Source organism: Episyrphus balteatus, chromosome 1 (genome assembly GCF_945859705.1).
Source record: "Episyrphus balteatus chromosome 1, idEpiBalt1.1, whole genome shotgun sequence".
NCBI lineage: Eukaryota > Metazoa > Arthropoda > Insecta > Diptera > Syrphidae > Episyrphus > Episyrphus balteatus.
In genome coordinates this window covers 110,771,396-110,791,856 of record NC_079134.1, presented here as the reverse complement: position 1 = coordinate 110,791,856, position 20,461 = coordinate 110,771,396, and the positions used below count along the sequence as shown (strand labels likewise).

At 30.4% G+C, this 20,461-nt stretch overlaps 1 protein-coding gene across 2 annotated transcripts in view; it reads right to left on the bottom strand.

Annotated features, from left to right (window-relative positions):
• LOC129916309 (zinc finger protein ZFP2-like) overlaps positions 1 to 18,693 on the bottom strand; it is a 31,273-nt gene extending 12,580 nt beyond the window's left edge. The window contains exons 1-4 of one of the 2 annotated variants that reach the window (XM_055996175.1): positions 18,559 to 18,693; positions 18,144 to 18,499; positions 3,301 to 3,683; positions 3,119 to 3,232 (exon numbers count right to left, since the gene is read on the bottom strand). In XM_055996175.1, the coding sequence (XP_055852150.1) occupies positions 3,119 to 3,232; positions 3,301 to 3,683; positions 18,144 to 18,499; positions 18,559 to 18,565 (860 nt within the window). In that variant the 5' untranslated portion in view covers positions 18,566 to 18,693. The remainder of the gene's footprint in view (positions 1 to 3,118; positions 3,233 to 3,300; positions 3,684 to 18,143; positions 18,500 to 18,558) is intronic. The other variant, XM_055996182.1, reaches the window with a different exon arrangement.
• Between the last annotated feature and the right edge of the window lie 1,768 nt (positions 18,694 to 20,461).

Here is a 20,461-nt window from a genome sequence, read left to right as displayed (position 1 = left end):
GCGTACTTATATTTTGGTTATACCTCTACTCCCAAATTTTCTCGGTCTACTAGCAAAACAACTGCTTTTTTCATACTTTTGACTAGTACATGGAGAGTTTCGGAGTTAGAATACTTCTACAATACGATGGTGACAATAACGATTGTGGGCTCATTTTATAGGTAATTATAAGTACTACAACTCATACTTGAAGAATTATCCAAACAAATCAAAAGTTCGTCAGATATATGAAAAAATGTCATTTTGTCCCAACCTTGCGATACAAACTCGCACTTTGACCAACTATAAAATTTTATTTAATCAACTCACGGAATTGTTTTGTATATCATTTCTTAGATAATTTTATTGTTAATAAGTCTTACCTTTGTCATTTTTTGTTAAAATGAATAACAATGGAGCTATTCAATAAAAACGATACCAATCTCTTTTCCAAGATGGCGGCTGTTCCCAACCTCCAATTATGCCAACAAATTGACTTTTATGATAAGGACAACCACCCGAACATATTTCATGAAAAAAATTTTGTCCCGCGAAAAATGCGATTTCATGCCCATATTTTGACTAATTTCCCTGAGCTAGTTATATTATATTGATTTAAAAATAAGAACCAAATGTACAATTTTTCCTTTCGGAAATGGTATCATTTATTACTGTAAGTGTTGCCGTTGTTTTTTAATAATTTTTTTTTATTTTGATAATTTTTTTTTAGAAAAATGCCCCTCCCACCTAAACGGGGGGAGATAGACCCCCCTCCCAAAGAAAAAAATGTTTGTATTGAGCTCCTCTACAAAAACCCGTTATCAAATCCTGGCGCCCAAGTTATCCTACTACGTGCCGAAACAACATTTTTGTTCTATACCTAAAAGTTCGAATTTCTGTATTTGGGTTGAAATCGAAAAATTTTTTTTCTAAGTCAATTTTAAAGTGATTTTCATAAAAAATACCTCGATTGATTGAGAAATAGATATAGTTTCAGAATATATTTTTTAAATAGCATGTTGTTTTGAAAACATATACTTTAAATTGATGCCGAAGTTGGGCAAATGACGAAAAAAATGGAATTTTTGAACTTTGACAGCTTATAAATTCTTAGTGGTTTACCAAGTTACATGTTTTATACATTGTTGAAAAGGTATATTTATTTTCTATCAGAAACTGTAAGCAAATCGAAAATGGGTAAAAAATTGTCGAAGCTAGATTTTTTTCAATGGGTGAAGGTCCAAAAAACCGTTTTTTGCCCGTAACTCCAGATTTTGGGGGTGTTAGGGGATTTTCAAATACCGTTTCGTATTCAGTGCAAAACCTGATAGGTCTCCGCCCGCGTATATTTTGAAACCATATTTTTGTAACACCGTGTTATTTGTATGCTAGATTTGATCGGTTTTTTTAGGAGTGACTTAGTTCACTTTCATAATTAAGGGCACATATATGTATACAGAGTGATTCAGGAGTAATGTGCCAAAAAGCTGGAGCGTATAGGTTGGGTCCAGACAAGAAAAAAATCGTTTGGGAGGGGGAGTCTATTCCCCTTCGTTTGCCGGGGAGAGGCAGTTAAAATAAAAAAAAAAAATTACTTTATTTGGAAAACAAAATTATTAAAAATCAACGGTTACACCTTAAATGACGTGCTATACCTTTTTGTAAAGATAAAAACCTCAAAACTTCAAAATCAAAATTTTGAAAAAAAAATTGGAAAAAAAAAATTCAAACTTTCGCTACAATTTTGTTGAACATATTTTTTGTCTAAAACCTACCGTTTTTAAAATAAAAAATGTTGTGACGTTTGACCCCTTATATTGGAATTAGCGGACAGAGGAAACTTCAGGACTTTTCACAGATTGTAAACCACCCTAACACTAATCTGTTTACCAAAATTCAGCCTGTTACAATTTTTTTCCTTGAAAAAATCTATTTTTCCTGGGCTAACAGATATTTAAACATTTTACACTATGAAAGCTCTACTCCATTCGGATATATGTCAGGATTAGGCCTGTGAGGATCAGAAAATGAACAGAATAAATATTTGAAGGGTCCAGAGGAAAAACAGCACAGTCCATTCCAACTATGAAATTCCGAGAAAAACGCATTTTAAAATTTTGTTCTTCAAACACCTTGGTGCTAAAAGCACATAAGTAATATCAGTTGTAGATAGAGCTAGAGCATTACTACAGAAAAATTTTTTTTAGAATATACCTACCCAAGAATCACCCCTGAAATTTAAAAAGTGAAAAAAAAAGGATAGAAAATGTAAGCTAAAATTTAGCTCGATCTTTTTTTTTTTTGTAAAAACTTTAAAAAAACGTAAAATTTTCGTGTTAAAAGTAAAAACAATAATTATAGTTCTGGCTTAACGTTAAAACAAGTGTCAAATAATTGTTACTCTGACTGGTTCAATTAAGGTTAAATTTTTTTTGCAGATGGTTTTGTTTTGTTTTTTTTTATTAAAGAGGAGTATCATGGCAGAAAAGAGGCAGAGAAAAATATTAAACAATAAGCCATACAGCTGAAATTTTTGTATTCTCAATAGCGTCAAAAATTTTACACGGCCACAATTCACACACGGCCTAAAAACCTGGAGTAGTACTCCGTAATACTAAAATTACTCCGGAGGAAACCATTTTTTACACCTTTGTGGCGTAGAGGAACACAAAACAACTAAAAGTCCAAAAATAAACACTAAAATGGTACTCTCAGTGGAGTGAAGGAAAACGACATTGCATTCCACGTGGGAAAAATTTTTCCAGGTGAATAACTTTGCGGGTGGAACTCACAACTAGAGAATAAATTTAATTAAAAAAAAAAACGAGTTTTGAAGAAAATTTACTTATCATGTTTTGAAAATAAATAAATAAAATAAAATATATACTAGCCGTGTTACCAAACATTTTATGCTGTAAACAACATCTATTAATAACTTTAATTTATTTACAAATAATCCTTATTTTTGAAGGGTCAAAAATGTATAAGTAAGCCAATAAATAAAAAACTTATGTTTATCCTTAGCAATTATATGTTGTTGTTTCCCGTGCAAATTTTTTTTTTAAGGTACCAATAAAAACACGGCTACTATCTGAATATTTTGGAACTAAGTTTATAAAATCGACTAAAAATCACCCACCTCTTGCTGCAAATTTCGCAAAAAAATTTGTTCTCATCACGTGAATCAGATCCAATAGGCAAAGCATCTTCTATAGTTTTGGTTTGTGTTTTTACGTGCATTTTTGAATGTAACCTTTTAAGAGAAAATGCGGACGTAAATCGTTATTGCATGTTTAATTTTTTGTTAATTACGATACTCACTTAAGGTTTTTTTGTGATGAAAATGTTGTATTGCAAATTGAACAATGACTCAACCCAACATGGGCAACTTCATTTTTCTTTTTTATCTTGATAGTCTTTTCAATTTTTTTTTGTTTATGAGAGCTTTGGTGTTTTCGAAGCATATTTATCAAAGAAAAAGATTTAGGACATTCATCGCAGGAAAACAAAGATTTACTTTTTTTTTCTTCAACAATTTTACATTGGTGATTTTCCAGGTCCTCATCTTTGTCCAAAACGGCTTGACAGGTTTCACAAACAATAACATTTTTAAAAGCAGGTTTTGTTACACATTGATGAGATTCTGCATCCTGCATAGTTGGGAACGTGCATTCGCAAGAATGGCAAATTATATCGGTTGTTTCCTGTAAAATTAAATAATTGATAAAAATCTTTACAATGGGTTGAACGAAAAAATTAACAAATTTTAGATCGTGCAATCCTGGAGTTTAATATATAAAGTACCTGGGTGACCGAGCTTTGCTCGGTATCCTTAAATGTTATAACTTTGAGTGAAAAAAAAATCAAATGTAAACAGCAACTTTTTGGAGTGGGTTTGAGTTTGCAATGACCAGTTTTTTCGCGGATTACAAAACACCACATTCCCACTTTATAATCCAATTTATTTAAGTTTGAATATACGATCAGCAATGAATAGAAGGGTTACAGGAATCTGCATTATCGAAAATGCTTACATCAATGAGATCCCTTTTTGTTCAAATTTTAATTTACGGGTCAGAAAGTTTTGGATGGTGAATATAGTTTTTTTTTTTTTTGTATGGCCTTGTCGGCAAAGCTTAGTATCAAGAAATACTATTTTTATCCCTGTCTCTGTTCTATTCTGTATCAGTGGATTAAGATTAAGATTAGGGTGAAAGGTGGGAATAATTCGCCTTATCACTGCGGCCTCTGATGGGCCTATTGTGATGTCCTCTTTTTAGAGTTCACGTAGAAATCCTGAGTTTAGAAAACTTAGTATGTTTTTGGGTGAACTAGCTAGTATGAACTAGTATCAGTGGATGCTTTACTCCTTTCTTTTTTTTACTTATATAGGGTGTCCCAAAAGTAATGCATCAAACGAAATATGCTGATTGGGGAACTAAAGGGCTCTCAGAATTTGGAACCTTGTTCCTCCCAAATTCTTACGGGTTTCAATTTAATGCAATTCTTGTGAAATTTCGAAAAATACCTACTTGACAACAGTATTTTGCTTCCTGCGCCCATTATTGATATTTGTTTTTTTTTTTTAATTCTTTTACGAAAACATTGCCAATAATTAGGAACAATTAATTAATCAAAATATTTTTTATTCCATACGCCATATTTCGCTGCAAATTAACTAACAGTTTCAAGTTTTATAAAAAATCTATTTCTAACTTTTAAGTTGCAGTTAGATCACAAAATATTACAATTTGAATTCAACAAAACAGGGTTTTTCAGAACAAAAAACAACCAACTGAATAAATGATCAATACATGATCAAAAAAGTCATGATCTAAAAAATTTTGTTTAGTTATTGTAACAAAAAGAAAAAGAACAATGCGTAAAACATGGAACCATCCCTCAAAATTTTATTGAAGTCGTTGAATCTCTCTCTGCGAAAACAAAACTAATATAAGAGAAAATACTTCCAAAATGTCTAGAGGACCTCAAAATTTCATCGAAATCTTTAAAGTTTAAAAAAAAATTCTATGGTAAAAAAGTGGGCGGATTTTTCCAAAAATACTTACAAAACTTTTAACTCCCTTAGATAAAGAAGCCCTTAAAATGTCATCGAAATCGTTAGAGACGTTTCCGAAAAAAAACTTAAATGTTAAAAAAGTGGGCTTGGCAGTGGGCAGATTTTTCCAAAAAAAAACTTCCAAAACTTTTTACTTTCTTGGATGATCAAACCCTGAAAATTTCATCGAAATCGTTAGAGCCGTTCCCGAAAAAAACTTATATGTTAAAAAAGTGGGCTTGGCAGTAGGCGGATTTTTCCAAAAGTACTTCCAAAACTTTTTACTCGCTTAGATGAACAAACCCTGAAAATTTCATCGAAATCGTTAGAGCCGTTTCCGAGATCCCAATTTTATATATATTTATATATATATGTACATTAGAGTGGAGCGTTTTTGGACTTTTCTTTCAGATCACTGCGTGCAACTCATGGTTTATGCCTTGTGCTCTTCTGAACATATTCTGATACTTTTTTTTTATTCGACAATGGAAAAATAAAAATCGGGAAGCCTCTGAAGATTGCTCGTATTTCACGAAAATCGATATTTTATGAGGCGTTAGAACCCATCTGAATTGACTTAATCTTTTTCATTTCACTACCAACTGCTCATAACTTATGCTGAGTGATCTCTAGAACCAGATCTGATCCCCTATTTTGAGTCGTTAATGGAAAAAACGAAATCGGGAAGGCTCCGAAAAATGCACATTTTCGCAAAAATTCAGATTTTTTAAATTGTATAAAATCCCACCCAGAACAAATTTCTCTTACAACTTGTTTGTGTTTGCTTGATTTGTTAGAACCTCATTGAACCTTATAAGCTATGGAGCACTCAAACTGAGAACTTTTCTGTAATAATGACGTCGTTTATGGGGGATTTAAGAAAATGCTACTTTGACATCCCCTGACCCATTTCAATAGAATTTTAAATTCTAATACTACCCTTAAAAACTTCGTTAGTAATTTAATTTTTATATAAAACACTAACCTTTGTAACTGCATTTAATTTATGTCGATATCTTGTTTCAATCCTTAGATATTTGACATTTAGGTGTTTCCATAATTCTTGCCCATACTAAATTCTTGCACATGCTAAATTTTTATTTCGAAGTCAAAATGGCGTAATAATTATACCGTTTAACGATTCATTTTTATGAATTTAACATTATTAAAAACAAAAGTTTGTGGAAAACAAAAGATTGTATGGTATTTAAGAAAACCGTCTGCAGGTAAAGTTAAAAAAAATTAAGCATGGGCAAGAATTATGGAAACACCTAAATGTCAAATATCTAAGGATTGAAACAAGATATCGACATAAATTAAATGCAGTTACAAAGGTTAGTGTTTTATATAAAAATTAAATTACTAACGAAGTTTTTAAGGGTAGTATTAGAATTTAAAATTCTATTGAAATGGGTCAGGGGATGTCAAAGTAGCATTTTCTTAAATCCCCCATAAACGACGTCATTATTACAGAAAAGTTCTCAGTTCGAGTGCTCCATAGCTTATAAGGTTCAATGAGGTTCTAACAAATCAAGCAAACACAAACAAGTTGTAAGAGAAATTTGTTCTGGGTGGGATTTTATACAATTTAAAAAATCTGAATTTTTGCGAAAATGTGCATTTTTCAAAGCCTTCCCGATTTCGTTTTTTCCATTAACGACTCAAAATAGGGGATCAGATCTGGTTCTAGAGATCACTCATCATAAGTTATTAGCAGTTGGTAGTGAAATGAAAAAGATTAAGTCAATTCAGATGGGTTCTAACGCCTCATAAAATATCGATTTTCGTGAAATACGAGCAATCTTCAGAGGCTTCCCGATTTTTATTTTTCCATTGTCGAATAAAAAAAAAGTATCAGAATATGTTCAGAAGAGCACAAGGCATAAACCATGGGTTGCACGCAGTGATCTGAAAGAAAAAACCAAAAACGCTCCACTCTAATGTACATATAAACAATTTTAGCTCGTTTAAAGTTATAAGATAAATTAAATACATTTTTCCTTATTCCGTGACCTTTCTTTAAGGGGGGAAAAACCTCTGGATTTTTTTTTATTTTTGCATTATTAATTTTTTGCCTAAAAAAATCATTTATCAACCAAAGAAACTATTTTAGTGGTCTTAGCCTCAAATGAAGTCTCAAAAGTCCCCAGATAGTCCTGAAACCCATGGGTTCCGAGCCTACCACAGCACAAAAATGAAAACTTTCAACGAATTTTTCTCGAAACACGTTTTTTTCCGCGCCGTGCAACGTAACTCAAAAACTAATGAAGCCATCGACTTGAAATATAAAGTGCAAATTACTCATTAACTCATTGGTCATCGCATGAACCTAAAAGTTTAATATAATTTTCACAATAAATATTTTTTTTAACAATTTGTTTATAAAAAAACATTGTGTTTTTTCGTTTTTTTGGTCTCTAATTTTTATTTTACACTTTTTTTTGCAAAATTTAGGTTTAATGGAAAAAAAATTCTCTTTTGATTATAAATAATTAACTGGACCTGGGCATTGCATGGCGCAAATGCGAGGCATCAAATTTAAACGGCTGTAGAGCCGCCATTTTGTTTTTTTATTACTTCAAAAAAATTGTGTTAACACTTCATGATGTCAATAATATCATGTATTTTTCCAAATTTTAATTAATGCTTTCAGTTTTCAAAAAAAAAATTCTTAAAAAACCCGTCGTCCAGAGGGATTTCCCCCCTTAATAAATAAATTTTCCTGAAGAAGTGTCTAAGCACACGTGAAAAATCGACACAAAAGATATAAAACGAAGAAGCTACAAAACGCTTAAAGCTCTGTATTTTTAGTTTTCATATTTTCAATTAAGCTAAAAGTGATTACCAAGTTTAAGTTTTTCAAAAAAAAATAAGACTATCTGGTTTCCTTACATTCGATTTAATTCTTTGTTCCACTGTAGTGTGAGCTTGACATCAGGGAATAACGATTATTTAAACTTAACTTAAAATGCGGATTTTCCACTTGAAAAAAACTGGTAAATTTCGTCGGCGTAAAGCAAAATTGTTCTAAATCCACTTTTTACCGAAAATGATGCAGTTTTACTAATTTTGGGGCGCTCTTACCGAATTGGAAAACCGTTTGGGACAAAGAACAATAAAAACAGGGAAGAAGCCTTTTGAAAATGAGTACGAGTATTCTTGATTGTTCTAAGTCCCATCATATTTTGTTCTAAGTCCACTTTTTATTTAAGGAAAAAACGTACTTGTATAGGAATTGTTCTATGTCCAATTTTGGGTTTTAGTTTTAAAAAGTATTGAAAAATAGTATGCACCTACTAATGGGGTAAACTTGGATATTTTATTCAAAAGAAAAGAACAAACTTTATAAAAAACATAACTTGAATGGCAAACGAGCAGAAAATTGTCGCTTTAAACCAACTTGTATAGGAATTATTCTATGTCCAATTTTGGGTTTTAGTTTTAAAAAATATTGAAAAATAGTATGCACCTACTAATGAGGTAAACTTGTATATTTTATTCAAGAGAAAAGAACAAACTTTATAAAAAACATAACTTGAATGGCAAACGAGTAGAAAGTTGTCGCTTCAAACCAATTTGAAACTTAAAAATCGTCCCCTGTAAAATTTTTTTTTTATGACTTAGAACAATTTTGCTTTACGGCGACGATTTGTAAGTTATATCAATATCAGTTAACCCTTTGTAACCCAAGATCGCAAATTTTAAAATTAATGATGTCAATCGACTTGCCTTTCGCTATAATAAAACACGTATTTTTTTTTTAAATTCAATATCTTCATTATTTACTTAGTTATTTCGAAATTTAAGGAGTAAAAAAATAAGTTTAAATAATTTACATATGTTTGTGGATAAATGCAAAAATTGAAACAAAAAACTATCCAATATTTATTTTTAGGCGCATTCCTAAAATCCAAAAATAAAACCCCGTTAGTTTATCCGGGAAAAATATTTTTTCTGAATTTCGTAGTTTTAACACAAATTTGCTTGTTTTCAAAAAAGCCGAACTTTTAACTTTAACTGCCAATTAAAAACTATAGGTGCCATTTATTACAAATATGGTGTACTATTTCGATAAAGCAATATCTAAAAAATATGTTATAAGCTTCAAAAAAAGAAAAATATAATTTTTGCAACTTTTGTGGGATCTTTGTTGGTTTGTAACAGATAATTGTCCCATGATTTACGGAGGTAACTAAATTGAAGTTCCACTTCAAAAAAAATTTTAGTAAACAGGGTCTCACCTAAAGTCTGTTGGATGTTTAAGTTAAGTCTAAGCCGTGCACTCTGAACCGCGTGGCGTGAGTAAATGGGCCGTATGCAATAAAAATGAGCTTAAGCTGTTATCTCACTTTTAAGTACATATTCTTGAGATTAATCTCATTTTATTTAGATAGATATGTTAAGATTAAAATTTTATTTTTTTGGTCATGATCGAAAATCGAGGCTTTGCTAGATCCTCGGGTCATTTTTGACCCATTTTTGGAAAGAAATAAGTTTTTCTTGAAAACCTAATTCGTTAAGATTTAATGTTTTATGACTTTTCGTAAAGTTTAAAGTTTAAAAAACTTGTAATTTTCATGAAAAATATCTAAACTATTAAATTATAAACCAAAGCAGTAATAATTATTCAAATATTTAACATTTATTCTGAAAAAGTATTGAGGTCAAATTTGACCCGAAACCCTCTTACGTTAGTTTTTTTGAGGACCTTATGAAGGTTCTTAGAATCTTATGGTCTAAGTATTTTTAATATAAAAAGCAGTTTTTTGTAGAAATTGGTCTCTGAACCAAGAAATAAATTTATATTTGATGTATTCAAAACTTACTTTCTTAATATAATGATAGATCATTCACATTGATACTAAGATACCATTTCGAGGAACGGTTTTCTAGTATGTACTTATTTTGGGGTTTTGGAAAAATATATATGTTTGTGCTTTGTGCGAACAAGAAATGTGTTGAGCTAGAAATTTCTCTCATAAAACAAAGTTGATTTTTTAAGAATTCGGTCCTCCATGATTCTGATCGATATTTCCAAAGAACAAATAAAATGCACGTACTTTCTCTTGCAGTTCAAGCACTTTTATGTTAGTTTACTTGTAAATTATAAGAGCCGCTTCTTCTACTCGTATATAATTTCACTGTGTTCGAAAATGGAAGTTTTTTTTTCCGACAGAGAGCTCTCTTATCTACTAAAGATAATTCGAGTATGCTGAACACGATGGCGTAATTAGTTTTTCTGGATTAGGTCAAATAAGAAAGATTTTTGCGTTTGAAATTTTGTTTGCACATGCCAAAACTGAGGGTAAAAAACACCATATATTTTTCAATTTTTGATTTTTTTATCGATGAAAAATGATGGAAAATCTATTTTTTCGGACCTATTATTCGTAAAAGAAGTTATTTGAAAAAAAATCTGTCGAATGACTTTTTAAATCATTATTTTATGGCAAAAAAAAGTCGAATTTTTTTCAATTTTTCTTATATTTTTCTTATTAATTAAATTAAAATGCAGCACTCGGTGGCAACGATTTGATCTTGTATTTCAAAATAGAATATGGCTTTGTTTACACATGAAATTTGATTTTTAAAGAAATGGCATTAATTTGAAAAAATTATTTTATTCCAAAAACAAAATTCGATGAAAAAAACTCATAAAATCGTTAAATTTTAATACGTACTTCACTAGATAATAGTATTTTTAAGCTCCACACAAAATTTCAGCCCAATCGGTTAAAAACTGTAGGAGTTAGTTGGTCGCCCGATGGGAGCACAGGTTTTACTATCATCCTGAACTACGCCGCCATTTAAAAAATTTCACATCATTGAAAATTTTCACATTAGTCTATTCTGTTACCTATTGATATACTTAAACAAACTTAACAAACTGCAAAAGAAAATAATGTTTCTCCTTTGTTTTATACACTGACGAAAATGACACTCGATTTCGTGCCTTACAAGGTGTTATTACCCCTCAAGTGAAAAACCCCCTTAAGTTAAAGATGGACTGTGACAAATATATTATGTATTGTGTATGTAAGCTCATATATTGCAGATGACAGTTATAGTAAATATGTTTTAATTTTAAAACAAATTGAAAGAAAAATGAGTTTTTGAACTTAAAAAAAAATTTAAATAAAAATATTGAAACCATGCCCGTTTTTTAATTAAATACATATCTACATCTACATATCGCTGGCCAAGAATTATAAGGTTGTATGTTTTATGGAAACCCCTGCAGACATACAACCCTATAATTCTCAGCCAGCGATATGTATAATATTCCAGAGTACTAACACATAAAAGGTGTGTACAAAAAAATGTTGAGTTCTCTGTTCGTTGTTTTCCCGCTCCAGGGCACTCTGAGTCATGTCAATCAACTGTCACAAAAATCAGAGTTTCTCGGGTTTTATTTCACATCGAAAACCTCAGAGTTTTAGTTTCATCAGCTGATTTCTGTTTTGCCATTTTTTTCTTTATTTAGTTTCTCATTTCATGAATTTTGTGAAAAATCTTTTATTTTCCACACAAATTTTGTATCCACACACGACAAATCACTTTTCGCACTCCAAAATTTTTTTTTTCTTAAATGACAACAGCTGATTTGATTTTGATAACTCTAGATTCCACGCTCTGACAAAATACCCAGAGTTATTCAGGATGCGTTCAGAGCGAACATCGAACACAGAGAAAATAACTCTGGTTGAAAAGGGAGCTACAAAAAACGATTGACAACGAATTCGGAGCGACCCAGAGTGCCCTAGAGCTCACAACGAACAAACCTATTTATACCTTCATAGTTAAAAAATGTGTTTTCAAAATGGAAATGGAAATGGATGGAAAATAGATTTTCCATCATTTTTCATCGATAAAAAATAAAAAATTGGAAAATATATGGTGTTTTATACCCTCAGTTTTGGCATGTGCAAACAAAATTTCAAACGCAAAAATCTTTCTTATTTGACCTAATCCAGAAAAACTAAGTACGCCATCGTGTTCAGCATACTCGAATTATCTTTAGGAGATAAGAGAGCCCTCTGTCGGAAAAAAAACTTCCATTTTCGAACACAGTGAAATTATATACGAGTGGAAGCGGCTCTTATAATTTAGTAGACATGAGAGCCCTCTGTCGGTTTTTTGAACTATCACATTGTTTTTTTTTTAATTTTTGTTGATTTAGGGGAAAGGCTGACATTTAGACCAATTTTTTGTTAAAAACAAATTTTTAGTTTTGTTATTAGACTTTTTTGAGAAAAAAACAAATTGCAATTTTATTGCAATTGCTTTGAATATTACGTATTACGTCATTCCATATGAAATCAACAAATTGGAGCCAAAATTTTAATAAAAAAAATTGAGGACAATCTTTGAGGTACTAGAAACGAAGTAAAAAAATTCGATCAATTTCACACTGGTGCATAACGGGTTGTAGCTTTTTACTTATAATATGCATATATAGTAGACTGGGCCAAAAAAATAAAATATTTTTTTTTTTGAAAGTTACTTCGAAAATCTTGTTCAGGATGATGAAAAAAAAATTTGGTTAAAATTTGAGCCGTTAAAAATAATTTTAAGAGGTCTATCATCGGTGTTTTTTATTTTTATACATGATATCATGTGTTACAACAGAACAAAGATCAAAGTAAAAAAAAAATTCTGCTCATTTTTTCTTATATAAAATTAAATTTCCTGCAAAAAAGATCTGATTGAAAATTTTCGTCAGACGAGCCGTATTCGAGTAATTAAGCTTTTTAAATCGAAGTGTTTTTTCAATTTGACTGTTTCACTTTGGAATTTTGTGATGAGCAAATAAGTGAATAGAAAAATAAAACCACGACAGATTCTTATAGGAAATTTAATTCTCTACAAAAAAGGTCTTAGTAATTTTCCCTAAATTGAGTTCTGAAGAAGTTATTCACGATTTAAAAATTGATTTTTTAATTTTTTTCTATATTTAAATCGTGAATAACTTCTTCAGAACTCAATTTAGGGAAAATTACTAGGAGACCTTTTTTGTAGAGAATTAAATTTCCTATAAGAATCTGTCGTGGTTTTATTTTTCTATTCACTTTATTGCTCATCACAAAATTCCAAAGTGAAACAGTCAAATTGAAAAAACACTTCGATTTAAAAAGCTTAATTACTCGAATACGGCTCGTCTGACGAAAATTTTCAATTAGATCTTTTTTGTAGGAAATTTAATTTTATATAAGAAAAAATGAACAGAAATTTTTTTTACTTTGATCGTCTAGCAGTTCTATTGTAACACATCATATCATGTATAAAAATAAAAAACACCGATGATAGACCTCTTAAAATTATTTTTAACGGCTCAAATTTTCACCAATTTTTTTTTCATCATCCTGAACAAGATTTTCGAAGTAACTTTCAAAAAAAAAATATTTTATTTTTTTGGCCCAGTCTAATATATAGGGTAGTGTATGTGTATTTCATGTAAAAAAATAAAACTGAAACAGAACAATTAGAAACAAATGTTCACAATTTTTCTTCAATTTTAAGATTTTCACCTGCGCTCTACGTTAATACGGTTGCAAATCCAGGATTCATTTTTTTTAAATTAAAGTATGAACCCTTCCGATACCACAAAATAATTATCATTGCCCTTTAATAATGTCTTCTTAGAAAAAACAAAATTTGAAAATTCATGTTTTTGAAAAATGCTCAACTTTGGCCTCAAAAAATCCAAAAATTAAAATTTGATATTTTCAGTAAATATAGGATGCTTTCATAATTGCATGGTTGCTTTGTTTACATGCGGTCATTTGCGATCAGAAAAACTATTTGCGCATGTATTTTACTTTGAATTTATGAACACTTTTTCTGATTTGCGTCATTTGGCAAATTTTTTTAAGTTTCAATTCAGCCTCTTCTCCAAAACAAACATATCTTCTTTAAGAAGAAAAAACAACTTTTTTTTAACATTCCTCTAAATATTTACAAATTTATTATATCCAAGAAATTCCCGGCTATTTTTGTTATTTTGACTTGAACTTTGAATTTCTAATCAATATTTTGACAAAATTGAGAAATAAAAAAAAGCTGTATCAATTTTACCGCATTTTCCTTCTTTCTTTGAGTTTAAATTCATTGCGCATGGGAATTTTTTCATTTGCACATTTGCGCTGCAAATATTTGCGTTTTACATTTATGAACACCTGACATTTGTCATTTGCATTAATGAAAGCTTTGCATTCGTCAGACTTGCGCAACCATGCATTTATGAAAGCACCCATAGTATAAATCATTGTGAATCATGGTCACTTAGTGTTTATTTTGCTATTTTCAGTTCTTTAGGAAATATGATTTTTTTTAAAGAAGTACTTTACAAAATAAAATAAAATAGTTAATAGTCCAGTCAAATAAAGGTTTGAAGCCTAGTACGCCTAGTACGCTCCAAAGCCAACAGCGAACATATTAAAAAAAAAATAACATCGGGTATTATAGCAAACTAAAAATAATACAAATACAAATCAGAAAAGTCAAGAACAAACATCAGAAAATAAATTTTAAAGCAAAAACAAAAATTGAATTTCGTTCAAGATTTCGTTAGCGAAATTTTGTATGGAAAATTTCGTTTCGCATCAGGATCAGTCTCGGAATGAATGCTAATAGAAATTTTTTTCGCTCAATATCTTCGTTTTCTATAACATACCTCAAAAGTCTAGAAAAATCTCATGTATGCAAGTCGCGATTTTTGGGCGTCAAATCGCGAAATGAAGATTTTCAAAATTAGCAATAAAAGACAATGGCATTATACACACATTATGATACATGACTTCGAGGTATTTTTTAATGCTGATTCCAAAAAAAAGTTATACCTGTTTTTAATCTGTCAACCCATACTATTATAACAGTTGCAAACTTACTACCGAAAAACCTTTAAAAGTAATGCAATTAAAAAAAACATACATATATATACATGAAAAAATGGTATTTTTTGGGAAAGGGGGAAATTTAAGTATATACACTAAAAAACATCCTTATACAGTCTTAGAATAAGTTCTTGTTTTACAAATGTTTACTTTTGCTTTTTTGTATATTTGTTTCCTTAAAAAATTTCTATAACCTATTTCAAGCTTACAGCTAACTATAGATAAATTAATAAAAAAAATTAAAGTAATAAAAATTAGCATAATAAGCATGTTCTCGTAAAATGCAAAAAATGAAAAAAGCTTGAATTCGAACATTTTTTTTTGTTATTGTTTACAATTTTGGCTTTTTTATTAAAATTTACACTCTAATTACTCAAAAATTGTAAGATTTCATGTTACATTGATAAATCTTACGGTTTTTAAGTAGGTAATTAAAGTGTAAATTTTAATAAATAGCCCAAAATTGTAAACAATGATAAAAAAAAATGTTCCAATCAAGCTTTTTTCATTTTTTTGCATTTAACTAGAACATGTACTATAGTATACTTACATATGTAAATTTTTTCTTACACCACCAGAAAGTAAAATTTTAACAAACGGAATGCCCACCGACTTTTTGAAAAAGCTGATATTTTGACACGTGAATTTTCGATTGAAATTTTTTTTGCTCAATATCTTCGTTTTCTATAACATACCTCAAAAGTCTAGAAAAATCTCATGTCTGCAAGCCGCGATTTTTGGGGTGGGTAATTCCATGAAAGAGTGGACACGAATTTTGAACAAATTATGCAGTTTTTTTTACTTTTTGTAATAGTAACTTACTATTTACAAATGGTAACTCTTTATGCAAGTTACAAGAAAAGATTCTTTGTTGTATTCCCTTAACGGTAGAAATTAAATTCAGGGAGTATAAATAATCTTAAAGCATTTTTAAAGCATAAGCTGCCAACTAAAGAAGAATTTCACATGAACATGACGGAAAAACAAGCCCAAGCAAATGCTAAAAATAAAGAAATTTTTTTTGTTAATTATAAAAGTAATATAGTTATGCTCCATTCATGGATAGTAATTTCTTATCAATTTATATTAAAATAAAAAAAAATTGTTTATGAATTGGAAATTTTTGTGTATGTAACGTGAGTTACCATGGAATTGCCCGGGTCAAATCGCGAAATGAAGATTTTCAAAATTTCTTACACCAACAGAAAGTAAAATTTTAACAAACGAAATGCCCACCGACTTTTTGAAAAAAGCTGATATTTTGACACGTGAATTTTCGATTGAAAATTAGGCTGTTTTTTTGATATTAAGTCAAAATAAGGTGAAAAAATAAATATTTTGAATCAAATAAATTACAGTGTATTTGGGACATAATAAGGTAAGTTTTCACCAAATTTCATAGAAAAAATTTATTTTTAGAAAAAGATAAAAATAAAAAACCAAAAACTCGGTTATTTGAATTTTTCACATACATTTTGAGGTTATGTGAAAAAACTGTCGATACAAAAGTTGTAGATCTTTTTATTACCTATAACTGCCATACAGCTTTTTAACATAGAACTTGTAGTTTTGCCGGAAATCGAGATATACCATTTTTTACCATTAAAAACTCAACCCACCCACTTCCCGAACTCGGCTCGCCCGTAATTTATTTTTCCTTTCATTTTTATCATATTCACATCCTTTTCCAATGGGTTTCATCCTACTATGATTTTTTTTTTTACTTTTTAATGTTTTTGAAGGCTTCGGCACTGGTCTAAAATTTGAATCCGAATTTATTAAAAAATTAAAACATATTTCAAAAATGTAATAAAAAAAAATTTTAAAATTTAAACAAACTGCAAAAATTTTTCATATGAAAACTGAAATGATAAATTTTTTATCACTTCACAGTTTCACAGATCGGGAACTGACCCCCAGTTTAATGTGAGTATAATGAAGAACTAAGCTGACATAAGTTGAGTTTCGCCTTTAATTCTCCTGTAATCTAAGTTATTACATCAAGTGTTTGGTGCTTATTGTAATGTTTTCTTATTTTTAAAATAAATAAAATACGACCGTATTCTTTTGAAGCTTAATTAAAAGTAATTTAATTTTTATTTTTCGGAACTGACATTAAAATATTTTAGATTTATAATGTTGCTTATTATTAGAAACTATATTATTTGTTCAGATGCTACACTTATTAACATTTTTTTTAACTGATATCCTCGTTTTATATTTTAGAATCTATTTTGGACCATTAATTTGGAAATGTCTACCTTCCAAATAGGAGTAGGTTCTCAATTCGTTAGTATAGTTTTAATTTTTTTTTCTTGAATGTAAGGCTGAAATTTGAAATTTCAAAGCCAATTTTACTCTGCCCTAATGTTTCTATTGTATTATATGAGAAGCATTACGATCCGATAGAAAGTTAACAGAGTTTGCAACTCAGCTCTTTTTTAAGGTCAGTACCGAAAATTTAAATTGAACACAATAAAGTTTTTTTTTTTAATTGAGACTAAACAAATTAAGCATTTTAATTATGTGTAAAAACATTACCTTTAATTTAATATATAAAAAGTGAAAATAGCCCCATCGTTTTGGAGCACAGCTAATTTTCTTCGCAAAAAAAGAAAAAACAGAGATTTTTGAAACGGAGACAAGGCTTTTTAACCGAAAGATAGTATTAGTTAATCAAAAGAAAATTTGGTGTGATAAATCAAGCAAGTCAAAAAATTCACGAGAAATAAATAGGGGAATAAGAGCTGTATGTATTATGACTCGCAACTCAACGTTCGGGTTAACCTCTTGAATACAATGGCGTAGCTGTGGCTGTAGCTTGTAGCGCAAGTTGAAGAATTCTAAACTTTTCTCAGCTGCCGCCAACTTTTGTTGTTGTTTCCCTCAGTTAAATATTGACAGTACTAAAAGCTTCAGCCACAGCTACACCATTGTATTCAGCCAGTAAGCGAAATGATTTTGCAAATTCTCATATCGTGGTATTCTGATCGATGTTCACAGGTTCACACCGTAATGCAGATATAAGAGGGAAAACAATATCCATTATAATTTTGAACCTTCCGATTTTATTAAAAGCCTACAAACTTTGATTTGCCAAATTCTTCTAGCTATTCGCAAATCATAAAAGGGGTCTAAGACTGAAAAAAAAACACGATAAAATGCTTAATTTAGTTTTATCATACAACTTAAAAGCTATCAATGATTCTTACCAATTTAATATGATTTGATTCAATCAAGGTAATATCTTCATTATCTGAAATATTTTCATTGGATTGCTCAAAAACCTCCAATGTAAACGAGTTTTCTTCTGAATGTTGATCATTAGAACTAAAGTCTTGATCTGTGTTGGAATCAAACTGAGCATTAGAGTTATTAAGTTCTTTATTTTTGTTTTCCGTAGACATTGTGTACGCGTATTGCTCGCAGCCATCAAAAATTATTATTTCTTCTGACTGGAAGTCATTTTCTTGTTTAATGTCAGAAGCATACATAGGTTCTGCAGTTTCGTCAACAATAAAATCTTCCTCAATAATTTCCATGTTACATTCAAAGGCAGTTCGATCTTCTAAAAGATACATTATTTCTATCAAATAATGAGAAGCTAAAAATACCAAATAGATTTACCTGACATTATTTCAAACACTGCAATTGAAAATAACAGTGTTTTAAAGGTATGAACGTCTTACAACTTCACTTTAAACTAGTATTAAATTTAATCGAAGTGAACAACTTCACTCTTGTTACAAATTATCAAAAAAAAAGACGTTTGACACCAAAGATATTGTATATAATGATCGATGCCATATCCATGTATTCAGAGACCCTTCAAGCAAACGAGTCCGAATCGGCTCCGAAGTGAGTCCGAGCTCGACAACGAAACGGGCTCCACGGCGGCTCAAATGTGTGGGAATTGCGTTAAATAGTTAACCTCTAGGAATTTTTTTTAAAATATTGAGGTGAATTAAAAATGTTCAGCTGTTAAATACCTAATGGGCTCTGGGACCTGGTTAAATAAAGGTTAAATTTTGTATGCAGACGGTTTTGTTTTGTTTTCTTTTTTTTTTATATTAAAAAGAAGTATCATGGCAGATAAAAATATTAAACAATAAGCCATACAGCTGAAATTTTTTTATTCACCTCAATAGCGTCAAAAATTTTACATGGGGTTAACTATTTAACGCAATTCACACACGGCCTTAGTATGGAAATCATAATCATCGCGGAGCCGATTGCATATGTGCCTGGCTACACGGTGATTTTTCAATCGCCTAAGCAGTGAGTTTGTAGGCGAGAGGGATGAGGAGTGAAGGGGGAAGATGCTCACGAAGCGAACTGAATTTTCTGAGGGTAGTACAGTTCCATTTCTAAATTTTTCCTCTTTTTGACGTTTGTTCCTAGAAAATGTAAAAGTGGAACGTGATTGGGCTCAACAGTGTGTAGCCACCGCATGTGATTTTTCAATCGATTGAAAAATCACTGTGTAGCCAGGCACTATGTTTTGGTGTGATGAAATTCTCCACTCCGAAAAAAAACGAAGCCGAGCACGTAGCCGAGTCCAAGCACAAAAGAACCAGAAAAGGAATTGAAAAAAGGAATGACGTTTGGCATTTGAAGCCATTTGCAACCAAAAAAGAGAACACGATTTATTTTTTTACACTAAAAATTTTTATTTTATTTTCACAAACATTATTTTCATCATTTTTTTTTTTTTTGACACTGGGCGACTGGAGCTGGAATGGTGTTTGATTTAGTTCCATAAATTGTTGAAAAGAATTGTAGCTGTTGAAGTGTTGGTGTTGGTTAGTTTGCTGGAGAAGAACATTTTCTACAAAAACAAAATTAATTATTAGAAAGTTTCTAATCTACATTTCAGCAATGCATACTTTTATTTTGAGTTAAAATATTACAAATTGTTAAAAGAAATTTAATATTAATTATAATGACTAGCCACGACCATAAAATAAACTATATCAAGAGCGGAAACTGAGCGGTCTAATGACGTTTGCCTACGAGCTGCGAGGTGTGGTGATTGGTGAATGTCGTAAATCCATTGTTGTGTTCGTGTTCGATGTGTGGTGAATTTTTTGAATCTATAAATGTGTGCGTGTTAACGTAGTTTACCAACGTGGTGACTTTCACATATATTCACAGACAACACCGTACACAAAAGGGTTTTGGGGGGTAATGGTCAAAACAGACGTGCAGTTTTTTCCTGCAGCAAAATAAAATAACACGGGCTCTTATGGCAGAAAAATCTGCATGCAGCGCAGAGCTGCATCATGTCTCTATTTCTAAACTCCATGCCAAGTTTCAAATATACCTGCTATTATAAATACTTGCTATTTGGCAGTTAACACAGTCTATCATTCAAAAATTCAAATAACGTTCGTTTTGATTTTCTTAAAATGGAAGAACTAATTGAATTCATAAAAAAACATAACCATCTTGTTTTGTTTTATAAATTCAATTATTTATTCCATTTTAACCGCTTATAATCCATTATTATTGGATGCAGCGCTGCATGCAG